Source organism: Salvelinus sp. IW2-2015, linkage group LG15 (genome assembly GCF_002910315.2).
Source record: "Salvelinus sp. IW2-2015 linkage group LG15, ASM291031v2, whole genome shotgun sequence".
NCBI classification, from domain to species: domain Eukaryota; kingdom Metazoa; phylum Chordata; class Actinopteri; order Salmoniformes; family Salmonidae; genus Salvelinus; species Salvelinus sp. IW2-2015.
In genome coordinates this window covers 5532130-5553673 of record NC_036855.1, presented here as the reverse complement: position 1 = coordinate 5553673, position 21544 = coordinate 5532130, and the positions used below count along the sequence as shown (strand labels likewise).

The 21544-nt window shown below is 45.0% G+C and overlaps 1 protein-coding gene across 9 annotated transcripts in view; it reads left to right on the top strand.

The window, feature by feature from the left end:
* rtkna (rhotekin a) overlaps positions 1-21544 on the top strand; it is a 124233-nt gene that overhangs the window by 54615 nt on the left and 48074 nt on the right. Inside the window, exon 1 of one of the 9 annotated variants that reach the window (XM_024002629.2) lies at positions 15742-16423. The exons of the other annotated variants lie outside the window; for them this stretch is intronic. Within the exon in view, the coding sequence (XP_023858397.1) occupies positions 16391-16423 (33 nt within the window). The 5' untranslated portion in view covers positions 15742-16390. Of the gene's footprint in view, positions 1-15741; positions 16424-21544 lie in introns of those variants that run through there. 9 annotated transcript variants of the gene reach the window in all.

The following is a 21544-nucleotide window of genomic DNA, read 5'->3' as shown; positions in this document are numbered from 1 at the left end:
TTTCTTCCAGGCTGGGGGAAACCCGGAAGCCAGAACAAGGCCCTGTTGTCGTCCGGGCTGGGGGAAACCCCGAGCCAGACCAAGAACCCTGTTTTCTCCATGCTGGAGAAACCCCGGAGGCAGACAAGGCCTGTTCTCCAGGCTGGGGAAACCCCGGAGCCAGACAAGGCCCTGTTTCTCCATGCTGGAGAAACCCCGGAAGCCAGACAAAGCCTGTTTTCTCCATGCTGGAGAAACCCCGGAGCCAGACAAGCCCTGTTTCTCCATGCTGGGGGAAAACCTCAGAGCCAGACAAGGCCTGTTTCTCCATGCTGGGAGAAACCCCGGAGCCAGGACAAGGCCCTGTTTCTCCATTGCTGGGAGAAACCCGGAGCCAGAAAAGGCCCTGTTTCTCCAGGGCTGGGGGAAACCTCCAGAGCCAGACAAGGCCCTGTTTCTCCATGCTGAGAAACCGGGCCAGACCCAAGGCCTGTTGCTCCATGCTGGGATGAAACCCCGGAGCCAGGACAAGGCCCTGTTTCTCAGGCGGGGAAACCTCAGAGCCAGACAAGCCCTGTTTCTCCATGCTGGGCAGAAACCCCGGAGCCAGACAAGGCCCTGTTTCTCCGGCTGGGGGAAAACCTCAGACCAGACAAGGTCCCTGTTCTCCATGCTGGGAGAAACCCCGGAGCCAGACAAGGCCCTGTTTCTCCATGCTGGGGAGAACCCCGGGAGCCAGACCAAGGCCCTGTTTCTCCCAGGCTGGGAACCTTCAGACCAGACAAGGCCCTTTCAATCACCCACGTGGGTATAACCAATGAGGAGATGGCACGTGGGTATCTGCTTCTATAAACCAATGAGGAGATGGGAGAGGCAGGACTTTCAGGGCGATCTGCGTCAGAAATAGAAAGGAGTTCTATTAGCAGATACCTTGGCATAGCAGATGCTCCTTGGCGCACGCTAGCAGTGTGGGTGCAATAATTGAATAACATGGATTTCTACATTTATTTTGCGACGCTCGCACATGCGACGTGTCCGGTCTGGTCAGCATGTTAGTGTATTTTTACAGGATCCATGTACATTTATCTGCGTCTGTGGGGATTGATACGTGTCGTCCTTTTGTGTGTGTGTGTGTGTGTGTATTAGCCTGTCCATTTCAGTTATTGTATATGTGCATATAGTTATGGTAGGCACTCTGTCTTTAAGAAGCCAGTGTTAGGACGGGAAGGTGGAGTCTAATTTATAAGTGCTGCCCTCTCTCTCTCTCTCTTCCTTCCTTCCTTCCTTCCCTCCCCCGGGACCAAATAAACAAACACTTATCACCATCAAAACAAACAATTCACTGCTGGATATTCCCCTGAAGTGGCTAGCGCAGACATCCTTGTGACTCAGATAATTATGTTGCTGGGACAGATTGCTGAGGTGTGTGTGTGTGTAGTGGAAGCATGTGTCAGGCTGTGAAATTGAATCGCGCCTCACCACAGGAGTGTGTGTGTATGTGCAGGATGCCACTGCAGAACTACACATTGTCTCTCCTAGCAAGAGTTGAAGGCCGCTGTACTTCTGAGTCTGGGCAGGAGAGAAACTCTGTCAATGTTCGTAAATTACTCTAAACCCTACCAGTCGCTTTGAGCTCAAGTGGCCCAATTCTATGGCTTTCATTATTTTGATTCTGCAAGGCAGTTTATTAGGTTCACGGAAATGGATCGCTCTTACAGACAGTGAGTCACGTGGCCGTGCCTTGCTATATACAGTGGCTTGAGAAAGTATTCACCCCCTTGGCATTTTTCCTATTTTGTTGCCTTACAACCTGGAATTAAAATTGATTTTTTGGGGGGGTTGTATCATTTGATTGACACAACATGCCTACCACTTTGAAGATGCAAAATATGTTTTTTATTGTGAAACAAACAATAAATAACACAAACTGAAAACTTGAGCGTGCATAAGTATTCACCCCCACAAAGTTAATACTTTGTAGAGCCACCTTTTGCAGCAATTACAGCTGCAAGTCTCTTGGGGTATGTCTCTATAAGCTTGGCACATCTAGCCACTGGGATTTTTGCCAATTTTTCAAGGCAAAACTGCTCCAGCTCCTTCAAGTTGGATGGGTTCTGCTGGTGTACAGCAATCTTTAAGTCATACTACAGATTCTCAATTGGATTGAGGTCTGGGATTTGACTAGGCCATTCCAAGACATTTAAACCACTCGAGTGTTGCTTTAGCAGTATGCTTAGAGTCATTGTCCTGCTGGAAGGTGAACCTCTGTCCCAGTCTCAAATCTCTGGAAGACTGAAACAGGTTTCCCTCAAGAATTTCCCTGTATTTAGCACCATCCATCATTCCTTCAATTCTGAACAGTTTCCCAGTCGCTGCCGATGAAAAAGATCCCCACAGCATGATGCTGCCACCACCATGCTTCACTGTGGGGATAGTGTTCTTGGGGTGATGAGAGGTGTTGGGTTTGCACCAGACATAGCGTTTTCTTTGATGGCCAAATGCTCAATTTTAGTCTCATCTGACCAGAGTACTTTCTTCCATATGTTTTGGGAGTCTCCCACATGCCTTTATTTTTTTCTTTAAACAATGGCTTTTTTTCTGGCCACTCTTCCGTAAGGCCCAGCTCTTTGGAGTGTACGGCTTAAAATGGTCCTATGGACAGATACTCCAATCTCCGCTGTGGAGCTTTGCAGCTCCTTCAGGGTTATCTTCGGTCTCTTTGTTGCCTCTCTGATTAATGCCCTCCTTGCCTGGTCCGTGAGTTTTGGTGGGTGACCCTATCTTGGCAGGTTTGTTGTGGTGCCATATTCTTTCCATTTTTTTTTATAATGGATGTAATGGTGCTCCGTGGGATGTTCAAAGTTTCTGATATTTTTTTTATAACACAACCCTGATCTGTACTTCTCCACAACTTTGTCCCTGACCTGTTTGGAGAGCTCCTTGGTCTTCATTGTGCTGCTTGCTTGGTGGTGCCCCTTGCTTAGTGGTTTTGCAGACTCTGGGGCCTTTCAGAACAGGTGTGTATATATACTGAGATCATGTGACACTTAGATTGCACACAGGTGGACTTTATTTAACTAATTATGTGACTTCTGAAGGTAATTGGTTGCATCAGATCTTATTTAGGGGTTTCATAGCAAAGGGGTGAATACATATGCATGCACCACTTTTCCGTTTTAAATTTTTTCATTTCACTTCACCAATTTGGACTATTTTGTGTATGGCCATTACCTGAAATCCAAATAAAAATCAATTTAAATTACAGGTTGTAATGCAACAAAATAGGAAAAACGCCAGAGGGGGATGAATATTTTTGCAAGGCACTGTAAAGCAGGCATACCGGCATCCAGTTACTGTTTGAGTGAACGTTGGGCAAAACGAGTGACCTAAGCAACTTTGAATGTGGTATGATCGTCAGTGCCGGGCGCGCCGGATCCAGTATCTCAGAAACTGACGCAATCCTGCGCTTTTCATGCACGACAGTGTCTCGGGTCGGCGGCAGTCCTGTGGGCGAAAACAGCTACCTCTCAAACTAAGCTATTGCAGTCTTAGGATACCTGGTAGTAAGGTTATACTGGAGGGTCTAACTGATGCCTGTTGATGGGTAGATACAGTTGAAGTCGGAAGTTTACATACACCTTAGCCAAATACATTTAAACTCAGTTTTTCACAATTCCTGACATTTAATCCAAGTAAAAATTCCCTCTCTTAGGTCAGTTAGGATCACCACTTTATTTTAAGAATGTGAAATGTCAGAATAATAGTAGAGTGATTTAAGCTTTTATTTCCTTCATCACATTCCCAGTGGGTCAGAAGTTTACATACACTCAATTAATGTTTGGTAGCATTGCCTTTAATTTGTTTAACTTGGGTCAAATGTTTCGGGTTGCCTTCCACAAGCTTCCCACAATAAATTGTGTGAATTTTGGCCCATTCCTCCTGACAGAGCTGGTGTCACTGAGTCAGGTTTGTAGGCCACCTTGCTCGCACACGCTTTTTCAATTCTGCCCACAAAATTTCTATAGGATTGAGGTCAGAGCTTTATGATAGCCACTCCAATATCTTGACTTTGTTGTACATTTTGCCACAACTTTGGAAGTATGCATGGGGTCATTGTCCATTTGGAAGACCCATTTGCGACCAAGCTTTAACTTCCTGACTGATGTCTTGAGATGTTGCTTCAATATATCCACATAATTTTCCTGCCTTATGATGCCATCTATTTTGTGAAGTGCACCAGTCCCTCCTGCAGAAAAGTACCCCCACAACATGATGCTGCCACCCCCGTGCTTCACGGTTGGGATGTTGTTCTTCGGCTTGCAAGCCTCCCCCTTTTTACTCCAAACATAGCGATGGTCATTATGGCCAAACAGATCTAATTTTCTTTCATCAGATCAGAGGACATTTCTCCAAAAAGTATGATCTTTGTCCCCATGTGCAGTTGCGAACCGTAGTATGGCTTTTTTATGGCGGTTTTGGAGCAGTGGCTTCTTCCTTGCGGAGCGGCCTTTCAGGTTATGTCGATATAGGACTCGTTTTTTTGTGGATATAGATACATTTGTACCTGTTTCCTCCAGTATCTTCACATGGTCCTTTGCTGCTGTTATGGGATTGATTTGCACTTTTCACACCAAAGTACTTACATCTCTGGGAGACAGAACGCGTCTCCTTCCTGACCGGTATCATCAAATCAAATGTATTTATATAGCCCTTCTTACATCAGCTGATATCTCAAACTGCTGTACAGAAACCCAGCCTAAAACCCCAAACAGCAAGCAATGCAGGTGTAGAAGCATGGTGGCTAGGAAAAACTCCCTAGAAAGGCCAAAACCTAGGAAGAAACCTAGAGAGGAACCAGGCTATGAGGGGTGGCCAGTCCTCTTCTGGCTGTGCCGGGTGGAGATTATAACAGAACATGGCCAAGATGTTCAAATGTTCATAAATGACCAGCATTGTCAAATAATAATAATCACAGTAGTTGTCGAGGGTGCAGCAAGTCAGCACCTCAGGAGTAAATGTCAGTTGGCTTTTCATAGCCGATCATTAAGAGTATCTCTACCGCTCCTGCAGTCTCTAGAGAGTTGAAAACAGCAGGTCTGGGACAGGTAGCACGTCCRGTGAACAGGTCAGGGTTCCATAGCCGCAGGCAGAACAGTTGAAACTGGAGCAGCAGCACAGCCAGGTGGACTGGGGACATCAAGGAGTCATCATGCCAGGTAGTCCTGAGGCATGGTCCTAGGGCTCAGGTCCTCCGAGAGAGAGAAAGAAAGAGAGAAAGAGAGAATTAGAGAGAGCATACTTAAATTCACACAGGACACCGGATAAGATATAACAAATGAACCTAGCCCCCCGACACATAAACTACTGCAGCATAAATACTGGAGGCTGAGACAGGAGGGGTCAGGAGACACTGTGRCCCCATCCGATGATACCCCCGGACAGGGCCAAACAGGAAGGATATAACCCCACCCACTTTGCCAAAGCACAGCCCCMACACCACTAGAGGGATATCTTCAACCACCAACTTACCATCCTGAGACAAGGCCGAGTATAGCCCACAAAGATCTCCGCCACGGCACAACCCAAGGGGGGGCGCCAACCCAGACAGGAAGATCACGTCAGTGACTCAACCCACTCAAGTGATGCACTCCTCCTAGGGACGGCATGGAAGAGCACCAGTAAGCCAGTGACTCAGCCCCTGTAATAGGGTTAGAGGCAGAGAACGGCTGCGTGGTCCCATGGTGTTTATACTTGTGTACTATTGTTTGTACAGATGAACGTGGTACCTTCAGGCGTTTGGAAATTGCTCCCAAGGATGAACCAGACTTGTGGAGGTCTAAAATTCTTTTTCTGAGGTCTTGGCAGATTTCTTTTGATTTTCCCATGATGTCAAGCAAAGAGGCACGGAGTTTGAAGGTAGGCCTTGAAATACATCCACAGATACACCTCCAATTGACTCAAATGATGTCAATTAGCCTATCAGAATCTTCTTAAGCCATGACATAATTTTCTGGATTTTTCCAATCTGTTTAAAGGCACAGTCAACTTAGTGTATGTAAACTTCTGACCCACTGGAATTATGATACAGTGAATTATAAGTGAAATAATTTGTTTGTAAACAATTGTTGGAAAAATTACTTGTGTCGTGCACAAAGTAGATGTCCTAACCGACTTGCCAAAACTATAGTTTGTTAACAAGAAATTTGTGGAGTGGTTGAAAAGGAGTTTTAATGACTCCAACCTAAGTGTATGTAAAGTTCCGACTTCAACTGTAGATGGCTGTGTGGAGACCTTTACTTTAGGTGTAAATCCCCTGAAAGGACTGTGGGAGCTGGGACTGGGTCAGAGGCTCTGGTCTGGACTGAGGTGTGCTGGCTGGGCTTGACTGGGTTTGACTGGGCTGGCTGGGCATGATTTGACTGGAATGGGCTGGGCCGGCTACTGAAAGAGGCCTCTGTTGTTTAGCAAGGTGCTGAGAGGCCCGGACAGCCTGTTCGCCCCTCTGCCTCCGGAAGATGTCGTCAGCGGAACAAACCCTCAGACAGGGTGATGTTATTCAACCCCCCTACCCACAAGCTCTCGATTAGGGGTCACTAGTACAGGGACAGAAGGAGTGGGGGTCTGGGGTGTTGAAACAGTGCCCTTTTTTAAGTTGGCTGACTTTGACTCTGGGATGGCTTCCCATAAGGCTGTCTGCCTGTTATGTTGTGGAGCTCTTTTCTCCTGCACATGTTAGCTCTCTCTCTCTCTCTCTCTCTCTCTCTCCTTGCTCTTGCCCCCTCGGTCTCTTTCTCACTCTCTCTCTTTCTCTGTCCTCTTTTCTTCTTTCTCTCTCTCTCTGCACAATAGCCTTTCCCAGTGAAGAAGCAGAATGCCACACTCTTCCTCCAGCAGGGGGGGTGTCTAATCTTGACTGGGAGACGTAAAGGCTAAGCTAGTTTACTGTAGTGGTGCAGGCCTTTTCATTGGCCCTTGGAAGCACACAGCTCACTCCTCATCGGCTGGCCACTTGTCTGTCCCAGAGACCCTTTGTTAACCCCTGCTCAGCCAAGCCCCCCTCAGACAATGTGTCATTGGTCAGTGTGTCAGAACACCGGTCATGTTCGTAGATAATGTTTGTGTCAGGGACACTTAGGCTGAACTTAAGCCCCTTGACCCCACTGTTGTTGACCACGGCTGTCTTGTAATGCCTGTTGCTGTGAGAATCTAGAAGRATCCATCTAAACCACGTGTCAAAATCATTCCACGGAGGTGCCGAGTGTCTGCAGGTTCTCTCCTCCCTTGCACTTGATGGATGAATTTAGGTCACTAATTAGTAAGGAACTCCCCTCACCTGGTAGTCTAGGTCTTAATTGAAAGGAAAAAGAAAAAGCAGCAGACTAAACAGTAGTCTTCATGTATTACAATAGTTGAATAATGTCAAGACGTGTCACGCTGGTGTAAAGGATTTGGAGACAGGCGCAGGAATATACATTATCTGGGTTTTTAATACACCCAAAACAAACACGTATACAAAACACTGGGATGTTCCCAAACAAAAGAGTGGGGGTAAACCTCGCAGAACGACACGGGACGAGACCCGTAATACACAATGCACAAAACACGCAGCACAGGCTGAGACAACGCATAGGTACTCACACGACCAACGGACATGGGAACAATAATCGACAGCCCAATGGGGAAACTAAGGGCACATTTACACAAACACAATCTGTGAGGAATTGGAACCAGGTGTGCGTAACGACACAGTTCAGGGCAGCCTAGAAGGCCGGTGAAGTCGACCTCCGGGACTGGTGAACAGAATGAGCAGCAGTACCGGAGGGATCCATGACGGCATGTCTGTCATTCTGGAAAATGTCATTTTCACTTCTTGCAGTCCAGGGGAACAGTTGAAAACCAAAACCTCCCATTTTGTTAAATAAACCCAACACAGCCTGTCATGTGCTGTTCTGACTGATGGTCCAATTTACTCGACAGTTAGTACACTCAGGCCATTTCCTGACCGAAACGTTCCCCTGCCTCTAGGAAGGAAATAGGCCACGTCATGTCTCAAGCCCAAATACAAAAACAATGAATATCTAACAAAAACAAAATCTCTCAAAAATAGGAGAGAAAGTACCACGAGCATACAGCATTTGAGACAGAATGGTGGATGGATGGACGGACAGACCGTGATGTGTATGACGAGGAAGTAAGATTAGAAGGGATCTCCAGGGATTAACTGCTCACAGGAAAAGAGATGGTTGTTTGTTTGGCAAAGTGTTTATTTCAGTGAGACAGCAAATAGAAAGGAAGCGGTCGTCTCAGTGGGACGCAGCTAGAGGTCAGACACATCAATGAAATGCATCCAGTGGAATGCAAGGCATCAGTCTTTGTCCCAGGTGGCATCCTGTTCCCTTTATAGTGCACTAGGGCTGCATAGGGCCATGATCAAAAGGAGTGCACCACAAAGGGAATAGGGTGCAATTTGGGACATCAAACATCTGAGCATGTATTCAGGATTGACAGTATCATAGTCATTTGGGGATTACGGTTGGGCTTTTTAAAACTCATTCTGGATCCTTAGGTTAGCCTCTTCGTTTTATCATTCACGCTGTCTGTGTGCAGTTATTTGTTTTATACATCAATTTCTCTTGTGTGTGGGCGTCTTGTTGTTGCTGGTGTTTGTGTGCGCGTGTGACCATGTATGGTGTCTGCTTGTTGTTGTAATTTAGTGTACGGGGAAGTGTAGTCTGTGGCCCAGGGCCCTGAGGGTAAAGTGCCCACTGCCGCCAGTCTAATACAATAGGTCATTATCAATAAAACATAACAACAGCATTCAATTTGGCTGATGGTGGGCAAGGAGACCCCCAGCTCCGCTAAAACCATTGACAACTACATGCCGTTTTCATTCAATTGTTAAATAAATGTTATAACTAATTTGGTGTAAATATCATCACCTCTTGACGAGCATAGTCTGAACTACACATTTCAAATGCTCTGCATCTTATTGTGACGTTTTATTGATTACGACCTATTATAAACAGTTATTGTGTCTCTCGTTGTTAACCGTCTCTAATCTAAAATGCAATACAACAGCATCAGTCAGTGTTGTTGATCAGATGATGGTCCTACAGCAGATGATATTGATCAGATGATGGTCCTACAGCAGATGATATTGATCAGAGGATGGTCCTACAGCAGATGTTGACGGCTGCTTGACCACACTGCCCCTGGTTCTTAACAGTGTGGTAGTCATAACAGTACTCACAGTGAAGCGGTTACCATGACAAACCGTCGGGAGACTGCCTCCTCCACAGTCTTTAGCCGGAGGTGAAGATCTCTGTTATAGATGTAGAGATGGGTTGTGCGTGACTGTACTGTATTTGAGTGTAGTCATGCCAAACAGGCCCACTCCTCCTCCCTCCAAACCTAATTTCTTATATCTTACCATATCTTCATCTGTTTTCCATTCCACTTCTTTACTCCACCACATCTAGGGCTGTGGCGGTCGTGAAATTTTGTCAGCAGGTTATTGTCATGCAAAAGACTGCCGGTCTCATGGTAATTGGCCATTAATTAACATGAACACATATAGCTTCTCCAGGCCTCCACACATACAAGCCGCGGATGCGAGCCTTTGAAACATTTAAAGTATAATAAATAAATTGAATATACACCATCACAATACATCCATTATTTATTTTAGTCAGGTCTAAAGAAACATTATGATATAAAGATAATGTATTTCAGAAGAACAGAATATGAATTGGCCTAATGTAATCTGGCTATGCGCCATGCCATAGTCTGTAGGCTTGTTCATATAGGGGTCAAGATATGCTTATAAATCGCATGCTATTATTTGATTTTATAGTAAGAAGAATATAATTGAACTTAGCTGAATAAAAGAGTAAGGACATGTTTCCCATTCTGCAGCAAGAGTGCGCATATGAAGTGGCTATGTTGAGCGTGAAAGTGATAATTTGAAACAGGTCCAATATGCTAGATTTAGAGTTATTTGGCAACTTTAGTTGTGAATAATACAACCCTTAGAATGTTTTAGAAATCAAAACATACAGTAAATGGGCTAAATGATGTGACTATAGGCTATTGATGATTTGAGAAAGAAGCAGAAAAAGCTTGCGCTCTGTTCCTTGCCTCTGCTGCACACGCTGTTCTCTCAAGTGATCATATTTTCACCCATCAGACTATTCTCAATTTAATCTTGTCTTTACTAATATGTGATATTCATTTCGAATGGCCCGTTATCGATTGGACAAGAACAGCGGCGGTGGGAAAAGACATGTCATCTGTATGCACCCGAATAGCGAATGGAGGCCACTTTCCCAAGGGTTGGTTTTTCTCTCATGTCGGTAGGCTACTCCGGTTATTTCACTGCATAACCGGTGATATTCTACCCAAACGCTTTATGCCATGGACTCTCCAACCCTGTTCCTCTCCAACCCAGTGCTTAATTTAGGAAAACAAGTGAAATCTCTTCGGGAACATCGATAGTAACATGTTTTCACAACGAAACATTTTTTATTAAACTGACAGCCCCTCTCTCTGCACACTGGAGAATGGAATGAAGGAGAGAGGGGTGGAGATGGAATCGCATGGTGGTGAGATATTCTGTAGCTAAAGGTAATGTGTCAGCCTATTAATTATAAAAATATAAAAAGTGCCATATTACTAGGCTATTTGCACACCTGGATTGTATAATATTTTCCCATTATTCATTAAAAAAAATTCAAGTTCTATCAAGTTGATTGTTGATCATTGCTAGACAGCCATGTTCAAGTGTTGCCATAGATTGTCAAGACGATTTTATGTCAAAACTGTAACTAGGCCACTCAGGAACATTCAATGTCATCTTGGGAGGCAACTCCCTAGTACTTGCCAATGGCAATCATACCCATAACATTGCACAGCCACCACCATGCTTGAAAATATAAAGTGGTACTCAGTGATGTGTTGTGTTGTGTTTGCCCCATACATAACACGGAACCCAAACCGGCTGCGAGCGGGGGCCATCGTGCGCTATCGTGCATAAATTAATTTTGACCCCCTACACCAAACGTGATCACGACACGCAGGTTAAAATATCAAAACAAACTCGGAACCAATGACATTAATTTGGGGACAGGTCGAAAGCATTAAACATGTATGGCAATTTAGCTAGTTGGCTTGCACTTGCTAGCTAATTTGTCCTATTTAGCTAGCTTACTGTTGCTAGCTAATTTGTCCTGGGATATAAACATTGAGTTGTTATTTTACCTGAAATGCACAAGGACCTCTACTCCGACAATTAATCCACACATTAAACAGCCAACCGAATCGTTTCTAGTCATCTCGCTTCCTTCCAGGCTTTTTCATCTTTGAACTTATATGGTGATCGCATCTAAACTTTCATAGTATTACCATGACAACTGGCAACAAAGTTCGTCTTCCAATCACCAACGTGGGTATAACCAATGAGGAGATGGCACGTGGGTACCTGCTTCTATAAACCAATGAGGAGATGGGAGAGGCAGGACTTTCAGCGCGATCTGTTCCAAAAATAGAAAGGAGTTCTATTTTAGCCCTTGGCGTCGCAGACGCTCGTTGGCGTGCGCTAGCAGTGTGGGTGCAATAATTGAATAACAAGGATTTCTACATTTATTTTTGCGACGCTCGCGCACGCGACGTGTCCAGTCTGGTCAGCATGTAAGGCTTTGTATTCAAGACAAAAAGTTAAGGATGGTTGTATCTTTGTAGTGACTGGGTGTATTGATACACCATCCAAAGCCTAATTAATGACTTCACCATGGTCAAAGGGAGATTTATTTGTAAGCATTTACCAATCGGTGCCATTCTTTGCAAGGCATTGATAAACATCCCTGGTCTTTGTGGTTGAAAGGTGTTTGAAATTCACTACTCAATTGAGAGACCTTACAGATAATTGTGTGTGTGTGTGGTACATGTTCACCATTATTGAACACGGGATGAGTCCATGCAACTTATTATGCAATTTGTTACACCTGAACTTATTCAGGCTTGCCATAACAAAGGGGTTGAATAATTATTGGATCAAGGCATTTCAGCTTTAAATGTTTTTTATTAATAAAAAAAAAGAAATCTACCAAAGAAAATCCACTTTGACAATATGGGGTATTGTGTGTAGATCAGTTACACAAAATCTCAATTGAATCCATTTTAAACTCAGACTGTAACGCAACTAAATTTTGAAAAAGTAAAGGGTTGTGAAAACTTTCTGAAGGCACTGTAGGTAGGCTACAATGGGAAAGGGTGATAACTAGTCAGTTTTACAACTGAATGCCTTCAACTAAAATGTGACTAACGCATTTAACTCAACCCATCTGAATCAGAGAGGTGCGGGGGGCTGCCTTCATCGACATCCACGTCTTCGGCGCCCAGGGAACAGTGCGTTAACTGCCTTGCTCAGGGGCAGAACAACAGATTTTTTACCTTGTCAGCTCGGGGATTTGATCCAGCAACCTTTTGGTTACTGGCCCAACGCTCTAACCACTAACAATGAATTCCAAGACTTGTCATTAGCATGCCATGCATCTCATACTATAGCCTTTTACTGTATAAGCCATTTAATGTATGCTCATAAGTTATCACACATTATACCTATAGTGCCTATAAAGTATTAACAATCTGATTTATGCTTTCAGAAACATTGCTAGTTGAACGCTAAGAACTTGTATTTGGCAGAGCATGCAGTCGGTGTATTTGAAGCCCGTTTGTTCTCACAGTTAATTCTGTAGGCCATCCGTTTCCTCCACTCTCCTTTCCATCACCCAGGCTGCAAAACTCTTTCATCCATCCCCGGCTGACAGCACCATACGCATCAGTGCACACCAACTTCCCAGCACACCCACAAGGCGTTGCAATTTAGCCATGGCCAAGGAACAAGGAACGGCTAATGTTTTACTTATAGAGTAGGCTTGGGATAAATATACTGATTTATTTGACAAATATTATAATATATCAGTCAAAAGTTTGGACACACCTACTCATTCAAGGTTTTTTCTTTATTTGTATTATTTTCTACCTTGTAGAATAATAGTGAAGACATCAAAACTATGAAATAACACATATGGAATCATGTAGTAACCAAAAAAGTGTTGAACAAATCTAAATATATTTTAGATTCTTTAATGTAGCCACCCTTTACCTTGATGACAGCTTTGCACACTCTTGTGTAAAATACACCAGGTGCAATTTTGAAAATTTGGTTGTGCATTAGCAGTTTCTCTCTTATGTCATTCACTCAATTAGCTGATAATTAGTCATGTCAATTTTTAGATTGGTAGTTAGTTTAGCCAGATCTAAACTTGTAGTAATCGTGGCTGAATACCGACCGGGCATGCAGGGCACGTGCCCAGGGGCCTTGACCTCCAGGGGGCCCCCCTTTTTTGATTTAGTTAGTCATTTTCACTCAGATATCATATTAGCATGGCATAAGTATTGGCAAAATGTGTAGAATTGTAGGAATTTAACTTTAAAGGCCCCCACCAGAGGGCAATGCTAACCCTATTTTGAAGTAATTTCTGTCCTATAGCGGAAATTCTTATTTAGGTTCCACCTGCGAAGAATGACGCAGGCTGCTAATGCATATTCACGAATTGGGGGGTTGGAACGAGAGGGAGAAATAACAAGTAGGGGACTGACACCTTTCAGTGTAGCGTTCTAGCATGCTAGCCTTAACATTACCTAGCTATGTAGATATCTGTTGTTGTTATACCATATTCAAAAGATTAGCCAGGTGGCTAGGCTAGGGGTGGTTCTGGAGCTGGATTTGTAATATGCATTTAGGAAAAACTTTGCCACGGATGGATAGGGGAAACCAGTACCTTTGACTTTGGCATTTATTGTTATCTCCAAAGTTTTGGAATGTTCCAGAAATTGCGACTGCGAATATGCCTTACAAAGAATAAGATGAAGCTCCGGTAATATGGATAACTTAACTGGACTAGAGATGCTCTTTTATACATTGTAATGGACACGGTGCAACCTTTGGTAGACTGCTGGCAGGCCATTTAGCAGTGCGACAGCAATGCCAAGTCAGCCCGTGCTCATGGCATGGTTCTCACAGCCAGGGGAAGGGAAATGATAGGCTACAATAACTTTGCTCATGATGCACGCCGCTAATGATATGTAACAACACCCTGAGCACATCGGGCGCGAAACAAAATACCAATACAAATGTAACAGCACAAAATAGATAATAAACAACTTTGTGGAATTTTCTTTCTTTTCATTATAAGATAGACACTTATGATTTCTAGCTGCACAAATCAAAGCAGTGGATCGTGGTCAAAACCATTCATCTTGGGGCGACGGAGGGAGTGGGGTTCCAAAATCATATCACACGCAATTTTACCATTTATGAAATGGTCATATATACACTACCATTCAAAGGTTTGCGGTCACTTAAAAATGTCCTTGTTTTTGAAAGAAAAGCACATTTTCTGTCCAGTAAAATAACATCAAATTGATCAGAAATAGAGTGTAGACATTGTTAATGTTGTACATGACTATTGTAGCTGGAAACGGCTGATTTTTTATGGAATATCTACATAGGCGTACAGAGGCCCATTATCAGCAACCATCACTCCTGTGTTCCAATGGCAAGTTGTGTTAGCTAATCCAAGTTGATCATTTTAAAAGGCTAATTGATCACAGAAAATACTTTTGCAATTATGTTAGCACAGCTGAAAACTGTTGTTCTGATTAAAGAAGCAATACAACTGGCCTTCTTTAGACAGAGTATCTGGAGCATCAGCATTTGTGGATTCGATTACAGGCTCAAAATGGCCAGAAACAAATAACTTTCTTCTGAAACTCGGCAGTCTATTCTTGTTCTGGGAAATGAAGGCTATTTCATGCGAGAAATTGCCAAGAAACTGAAGATCTCATACAACGCTGTGTAATACTACCTTCACAGAGGAGTGGGAGGCCCCGGCGCACAACTGAGCAAGAGGACAAGTACATTAGCGTGTCTAGTTTGAGAAACAGACTCCTCACAAGTCTTCAACTAGCAGCTTAATTAAATAGTACCCGCAAAACACCAGTCTCAACGTCAACAGTGAAGAGGCGACTTCAGGATGCTGGCCTTCTAGGGAGAGTTGCAAAGATAAAAGCCATATCTTAAACTGACCAATGAAAAGAAAAGATTAAGATGGGCAAAAGAACACAGACACTGGACAGAGGAACTCTGCCTAGAAGGCCAGCAACCCGGAGTCGCCGCTTCACTGTTGACGTTGAGACTGGTGTTTTGCAGGTAGTGACCCCAAACTTTTGAACGGTAGTGTATATTTTATATAATTGCAAGAAATGTACTTTAAAATTTACATTTTTCTCTCCACCGTCAAGAGATGGCCCACTAAAAAATTGTATGCAAGGTGGGGGGCTCCCCAACCAAATCTCGGTTAGGGCCCCCAAAAGGCTAGAGCCAGCCCTGCATGTAAAACATTTACTATTTGGTATTTTATATTTGCTTATTGCGCACAGTATTGAGGCAAAATGTTGTCACAGATGATAGTCAACTTAATATTTTCCAAACATACCTCAGATTATCCTTTATTTAAACAGAGTCCAGGCAATGACCGTTTCAGACCCTCACAAGCACCGACTGTCACACAGTCTCCACACGGTAAACTAACGATGATGTAATCTTGAAACGTTATTCGCTTGAGCAATGGAAATTCGGCGAGGATAGAGAAAAGAGGGGGAGGAGGAAGGGATTTAGCAGGGATTTGTGTTACAGTACTGTCGTGGCACAGTAAGCCTAGCTGTGGACTCATGCGCTGTAAGAAAACAACGTACCTTTGCTTTAACACAGGCGATTTGAGTCATATGGGATCTGTCACTATTTCAAAACCACTGTGGAATAGGACGCACATGCATTGTATTTATTTTGGATATCATTTTCCATAGTGGGCAGCTATAGCCACAGTCAGCAACGGATTTGACAGACGCGAAACCTTATACTAAAACCTTGCTCCCGCCTGCTTTCTCGGGTGTGCACACCCGCCTCTTCAGCCACCTCCCCCGATGGTCCTCCCTGCGGCCAGTCTATACCCGCCCGGTGCTGGAGAGCGAGTCGGAGGGGCTAGCCTACTGATGACAGCGCAGAGATGAGCTTGGGCAGATGAATGCCACATTCACCACTGGTCCTGCGCGAGCCAGGGATATCCGGTTTTGGTGAACGGACTATAGTGATCACACAACACACTGCAGTGGGCTACATACAACCTTTCTGAAGATACTTGGATATTCTGTAAATTGATTGATTTATGTATGTCTTGAGGAATCTGTTTTCTGGGTGTGCGGGTTGTTTGGAACGTTGCGTGTAGCCTGTTAGGCTGTTGCGTAAGCGTGTTGCCGGTTTGGAGACTTGAAGAGTGTACATCTTTCAATCATGGCCGGCATGAATAACTCAAACAATCAGCAGGTAAGTGTGCTGGCTTTACGTTGATCTAAGTAAATAGCTAATTTATTTTTTCATAGGTGTTTCTAGTGGTAATGTTGACATGCTTTAATTTAGAGACTATTTGATCTAGGCTACATAGGAATTGTGCGTCCTTCTGCCATAAAATCATCACAACAGTCTGTCATGACATAAATACATGTGACAAGTCCACTTGTAGTAGCTCATTGTACAGCAGGGAAAGTACATTGTTAAAAGTCGTGCCATTTTTATGGCGAAACCCTGTGGGGACAAGGAGAGCGCATGACATACTGTATGCCATCATGACCATGAACGAACAGTTCTCTGTGGTGACATTGAACGCATGCTAGATTATTCTCTACAAATTGACATTAGTCAAAGACACACACATTCTTTGGCTGTGGCATAGCTCTCATCTGGTTGAGTCACAGGGTAGATGGGGTGTGATTTGGGATAGTCTGATGTTCTGTGGGACATTAGGAGACATTGTCTTTCAACTTCTAAAAAGTGGGACAATGCAGCCACTGTGCTTTTTAATGACGTTTCAGTCATCAATACATTTCCAGACTGTGGAGAGCTTCTGTCAGAGTATTGTAGCAGTGGCCCGAATCTCTGTCCATTTCTCTGGTACCACACTGACTTTGATAAAGGACAAGATCATCTGTATTTGGACCTGTCTTATCATATACAATCTCAATGTCAACTTGTGTTGTTCTATGTGCTGGGCTCCAGGCACATGCCAGCATCACTGAAGCGCTGCTGCAGCAGACAGATGTTTGAGCCTGATGGTGTGTGACCGCTCTTATGAGGACTGTCTAGTACTCCTTCCTGTCGTGTGTGTGTGTGTGTGTGTGTGTGTGTGTGTGTGCATGTTTGTTGCCTATACGGATGCGTTGTAGTCTAATATGGAAAAGGTCACTTGCGTTGTGACACAGAGGCTGCGACAGCCAGTCTCTCTTTTATATATTTTAATTCTAGGAATCTCTCTACATCTCCATTCCCTGTCATTACTAGTCACAGAGACAGACAGACACTCTTATCATTAAATCTAAAAAGGTCATCATGCTATTTTCAGTAGAGATCTCTTTTTGCGTTAGTGTAATGATAGGCCTACAGTGTGTGTACATGTGATTCCTCTGCTTTCCACAATCAATATAGTCACTGCAGAGGAGCAGAATGCAGTAACATCCTGTCTCTCTCTCTCTCTCTCTCGCTCTCTGCTCGGCTTCAGCTGTAAAGGTCAGGACATGTTTCGTCTGTCTTTCACAAAGCTGTCATTGTGACTCTGCCTCTGGCCACCTAGGCCAGCGCACTATCATAGCTCCTGTCCTGGGGGTTAAAGACTGTGGACACAGTATGATGTTGTAGGACTCCTGTCCTGGGGGTTAAAGACTGTGACATGGGTATGATGTTGTAGGACTCCTGTCCTGGGGGTTAGGACCGTGACACGGGTATGATGTTGTAGTACTCCTGTCCTGGGGGTTAAAGACTGTGACATGGTATGATGTTGTAGGACTCCTGTCCTGGGGGTTAAGGACGCTGACACAGGTATGATGTTGTAGGACTCCTGTCCTGGGGGTTAAAGACTGCTACACAGGTTGATGTTTGTAGGACTCCTGTCCTGGGGGTTAAAGACTGTGACACAGGTATGATGTTGTAGGACTCCTGTCCTGGGGGTTAAGACTGTGCACATGCGGTATGATGTTTGTAGGACTCCTGTCCTGGGGGTTAAGGACCGTGACACGGGTATTATGTTGTAGGACTCTCTGTCGTGGGGGTTAAGGACCGGGACACAGGTATGATGTTGTAGGACTCCTGTCCTGGGGGTAAGGACCGTGACACGGGTATGATGTTGTAGGACTCCTGTTCCTGGGGGTTAAGGACCGTGACACAGGTATGATGTTGTAGGACTCCTGTCCTGGGGGTTAAGGACCGTGACACGGGTATGATGTGTAGGACTCCTGTCCTGGGGGTTAAGGACCGTGACACGGGTTATGATGTTGTAGGACTCCTGTCCTGGGGGTTAAGGACCGTGACACGGGTATGATTGTTGTAGGACTCCTGTCCTGGGGTTAAGACCGTGAACACGGGTATGATGTTGTAGGACTCCTGTCCTGGGGGTTAAAGACTGTGACACAGGTATGATGTGTAGGACTCCTGTTCCTGGGGGTTAAAGGACTGTGACACAGGTATGATGTTGTAGGACTCCTGTCCTGGGGGTTAAGGACCGTGACACAGGTTATGATGTTGTAGGACTCCTGTCCTGGGGGCTTAAGGACCGTGACACAGGTATGATGTTGTAGGACTCCTGTCCTGGGGGTTAAGGACCGTGACACAGGTATGATGTTGTAGGACTCACAATTCTCTAGTCGGCACTGGAGCTAGTAGGGGCCATTTCTCTTTGTGTGTGTGTGTGTGTGTGTGTGTGTCCTTGAAGTTATTGTCGAAGGAAGAAAGTGAGAACCAGAGAGGAAGAGGTGAAGTGAGAGATTTTGGGCCCAGTGATCCCTATCTTTTCCAGCAGGTGACATATTTGAGTTTTCGCTCATCAAGCCTGGAGTTTTTGTATGGCTTATTTGCTACGTGTGGCTTATTTGATTAATGATTAGGTTCTTACGAGCGTACTGATATAGTTAGGACGCATGACATCCTGGCAACTTTGTGAAGAAAAAACAAATATAGGAGTTGTCTGGTCATCACTAGTTACCACAGCCACAAAATCATAAACCTCGCCTTTCTGCCATTTCTCTTCTCAAAATGTGATCTTAATTGTAACCTTAACCACACTGCTAACCTTATGCCTAACCTTCAATTAAGCAAAAAAAGCTAAATATTTGTTTTCATGAATTTTTAAGATACAGACAATTTTAACGTTGGCCCCTTGTGCCTTTTCTTCACATGCGTTATCTGGCCTCTCATTGGCTAGAGTGGTCCCACCTGATCTTGCCTCCTCCTGGTTGCCTTCCATTTTTGAAGACATTGCTTTTCGTTGTTAGAGCGGCCACTACAGTATCGGGTCAATGTAATTGATCATCTGTGTTGGAACCGAGCCACACACATTCCACATGCTCAGTCAATAGTGTACCCTTTTTACCTCACATTCAGACATCAAATGCATCCTTTACTCCTTTACTCACACACATATATACACACACACACACACACACACACTGTTGCAGCTCACACAAAATAGCACTGTTCTCTGAGATGCATCCCAACCTTGACTCCTATGACTCATCTCCCTTAGTTCTCTCTGTCCTGTCTTGTTTTAAGAAGCGGCGAATCATTCTGGTTGGTTTGTCCCGATGAGCTGCAGGGTGCCTCCTACGAGCCTGTTGAGAGAGGAGATGTGGAAGAGGGATGGAGGAGAGATGGAGAGCAGTATATTTTTAGGCAGTCAAAGTGATGGATGTCTCTGCAGGGGGATAGATTTATGTGTATGTAGATAGACTCCAGCAGCCAGACAGGTAATGCAGTGTGGCAGGCATCTCTCGCAGCAGACAGGAACCAGTCAGTCATTTATATAGGCTGTCTGTCAGACCCTCATATGGCCTACCTGTTTAGTGGGAGAACAGTTCACGATGATCAGTGTTACTGCTCTATGTCTGATTGAAAGGTGTGTGTGTTTTACCACAGTCCACACTTATGTCACACTGCTTTTCTTTCTCCTGCCAGATCATTATTAGATTGTGTGTGTTAATGAAGTTACTCTTGTGTTTTTGTTGTGATTAGTGGTGAGAACAGACACACAGACTTACGCAGACTCCTCTTACACGATTCAGCTTGGATACACGTGCATGCCTTCTCACTCTCATACACACACACACACACACACTGTAAGATGAGATGGAGAGACACTTTTACTCAGTGTGTGTATATAGGAGGTATGTGTGTGTGTGAAGGAGAAAGACCCAGAGGGATCCTCCTAGCCACCCTTGCAGCCTGCTCCAATGCGTAGAATGTGAATCAGCCACGGCGAACAGATTCTGTTAGACATCCGAGTCAGCAGTCAACAACAGGCGGGGGGGGGGGGGTATTTTCACCTGAAGACCATTGCTGAGGCTAACCGCTGAGGCTAACTGCAGCATAGTCAAATCAAATCAAGTTTATTTTATATAGCCCTTCGTACATCAGCTAATATCTCGAAGTGCTGTACAGAAACCCAGCCTAAAAACCCAAACAGCAAGCAATGCAGGTGTAGAAGCACGGTGGCTAGGCCAAAACCTAGGAAGAAACCATGCTATGAGGGGTGGCCAGTCCTCTTCTGGCTGTGCCGGGAGTCAACTTCAACATGAACGTTAACATTTGTTCCAGACCATAAAATATATATTTGTCTGCAGTCTGGCTAGTCAGACAGTGTGCTTCTCAGAATAACACTTCACACAAATCTCCTCACAATGTGGAGAAACAGGGCCTTGTCTGGCTCTGAGGTTTCCCCCAGCCTGGAGAAACAGGGCCTTGTCTGGCTCCGGGGTTTCTCCCAGCATGGAGAAACAGGGCCTTGTCTGGCCTTGAGGTTTCCCCCAGCCTGGAGAAACAGGGCCTTGTCTGGCTCCGGGGTTTCTCCCAGCATGGAGAAACAGGGCCTTGTCTGGCTCCGGGGTTTCTCCCAGCATGGAGAAACAGGGCCTTGTCTGGCTCTGAGGTTTCCCCCAGCCTGGAGAAACAGGGCCTTGTCTGGCTCCGGGGTTTCTCCCAGCATGGAGAAACAGGGCCTTGTCTGGCTCTGAGGTTTCCCCCAGCCTGGAGAAACAGGGCCTTGTCTGGCCCGGGGTTTCTCCCAGCATGGAGAAACAGGGCCTTGTCTGGCTCCGGGGTTTCTCCCAGCATGGAGAAACAGGGCCTTGTCTGGCTCTGAGGTTTCCCCCAGCCTGGAGAAACAGGGCCTTGTCTGGCTCCGGGGTTTCTCCCAGCATGGAGAAACAGGGCCTTGTCTGGCTCCGGGGTTTCTCCCAGCATGGAGAAACAGGGCCTTGTCTGGCTCTGAGGTTTCCCCCAGCATGGAGAAACAGGGCCTTGTCTGGCTCCGGGGTTTCTCCCAGCATGGAGAAACAGGGCCTTGTCTGGCTCCGGGGTTTCTCCCAGCATGGAGAAACAGGGCCTTGTCTGGCTCCGGGGTTTCCC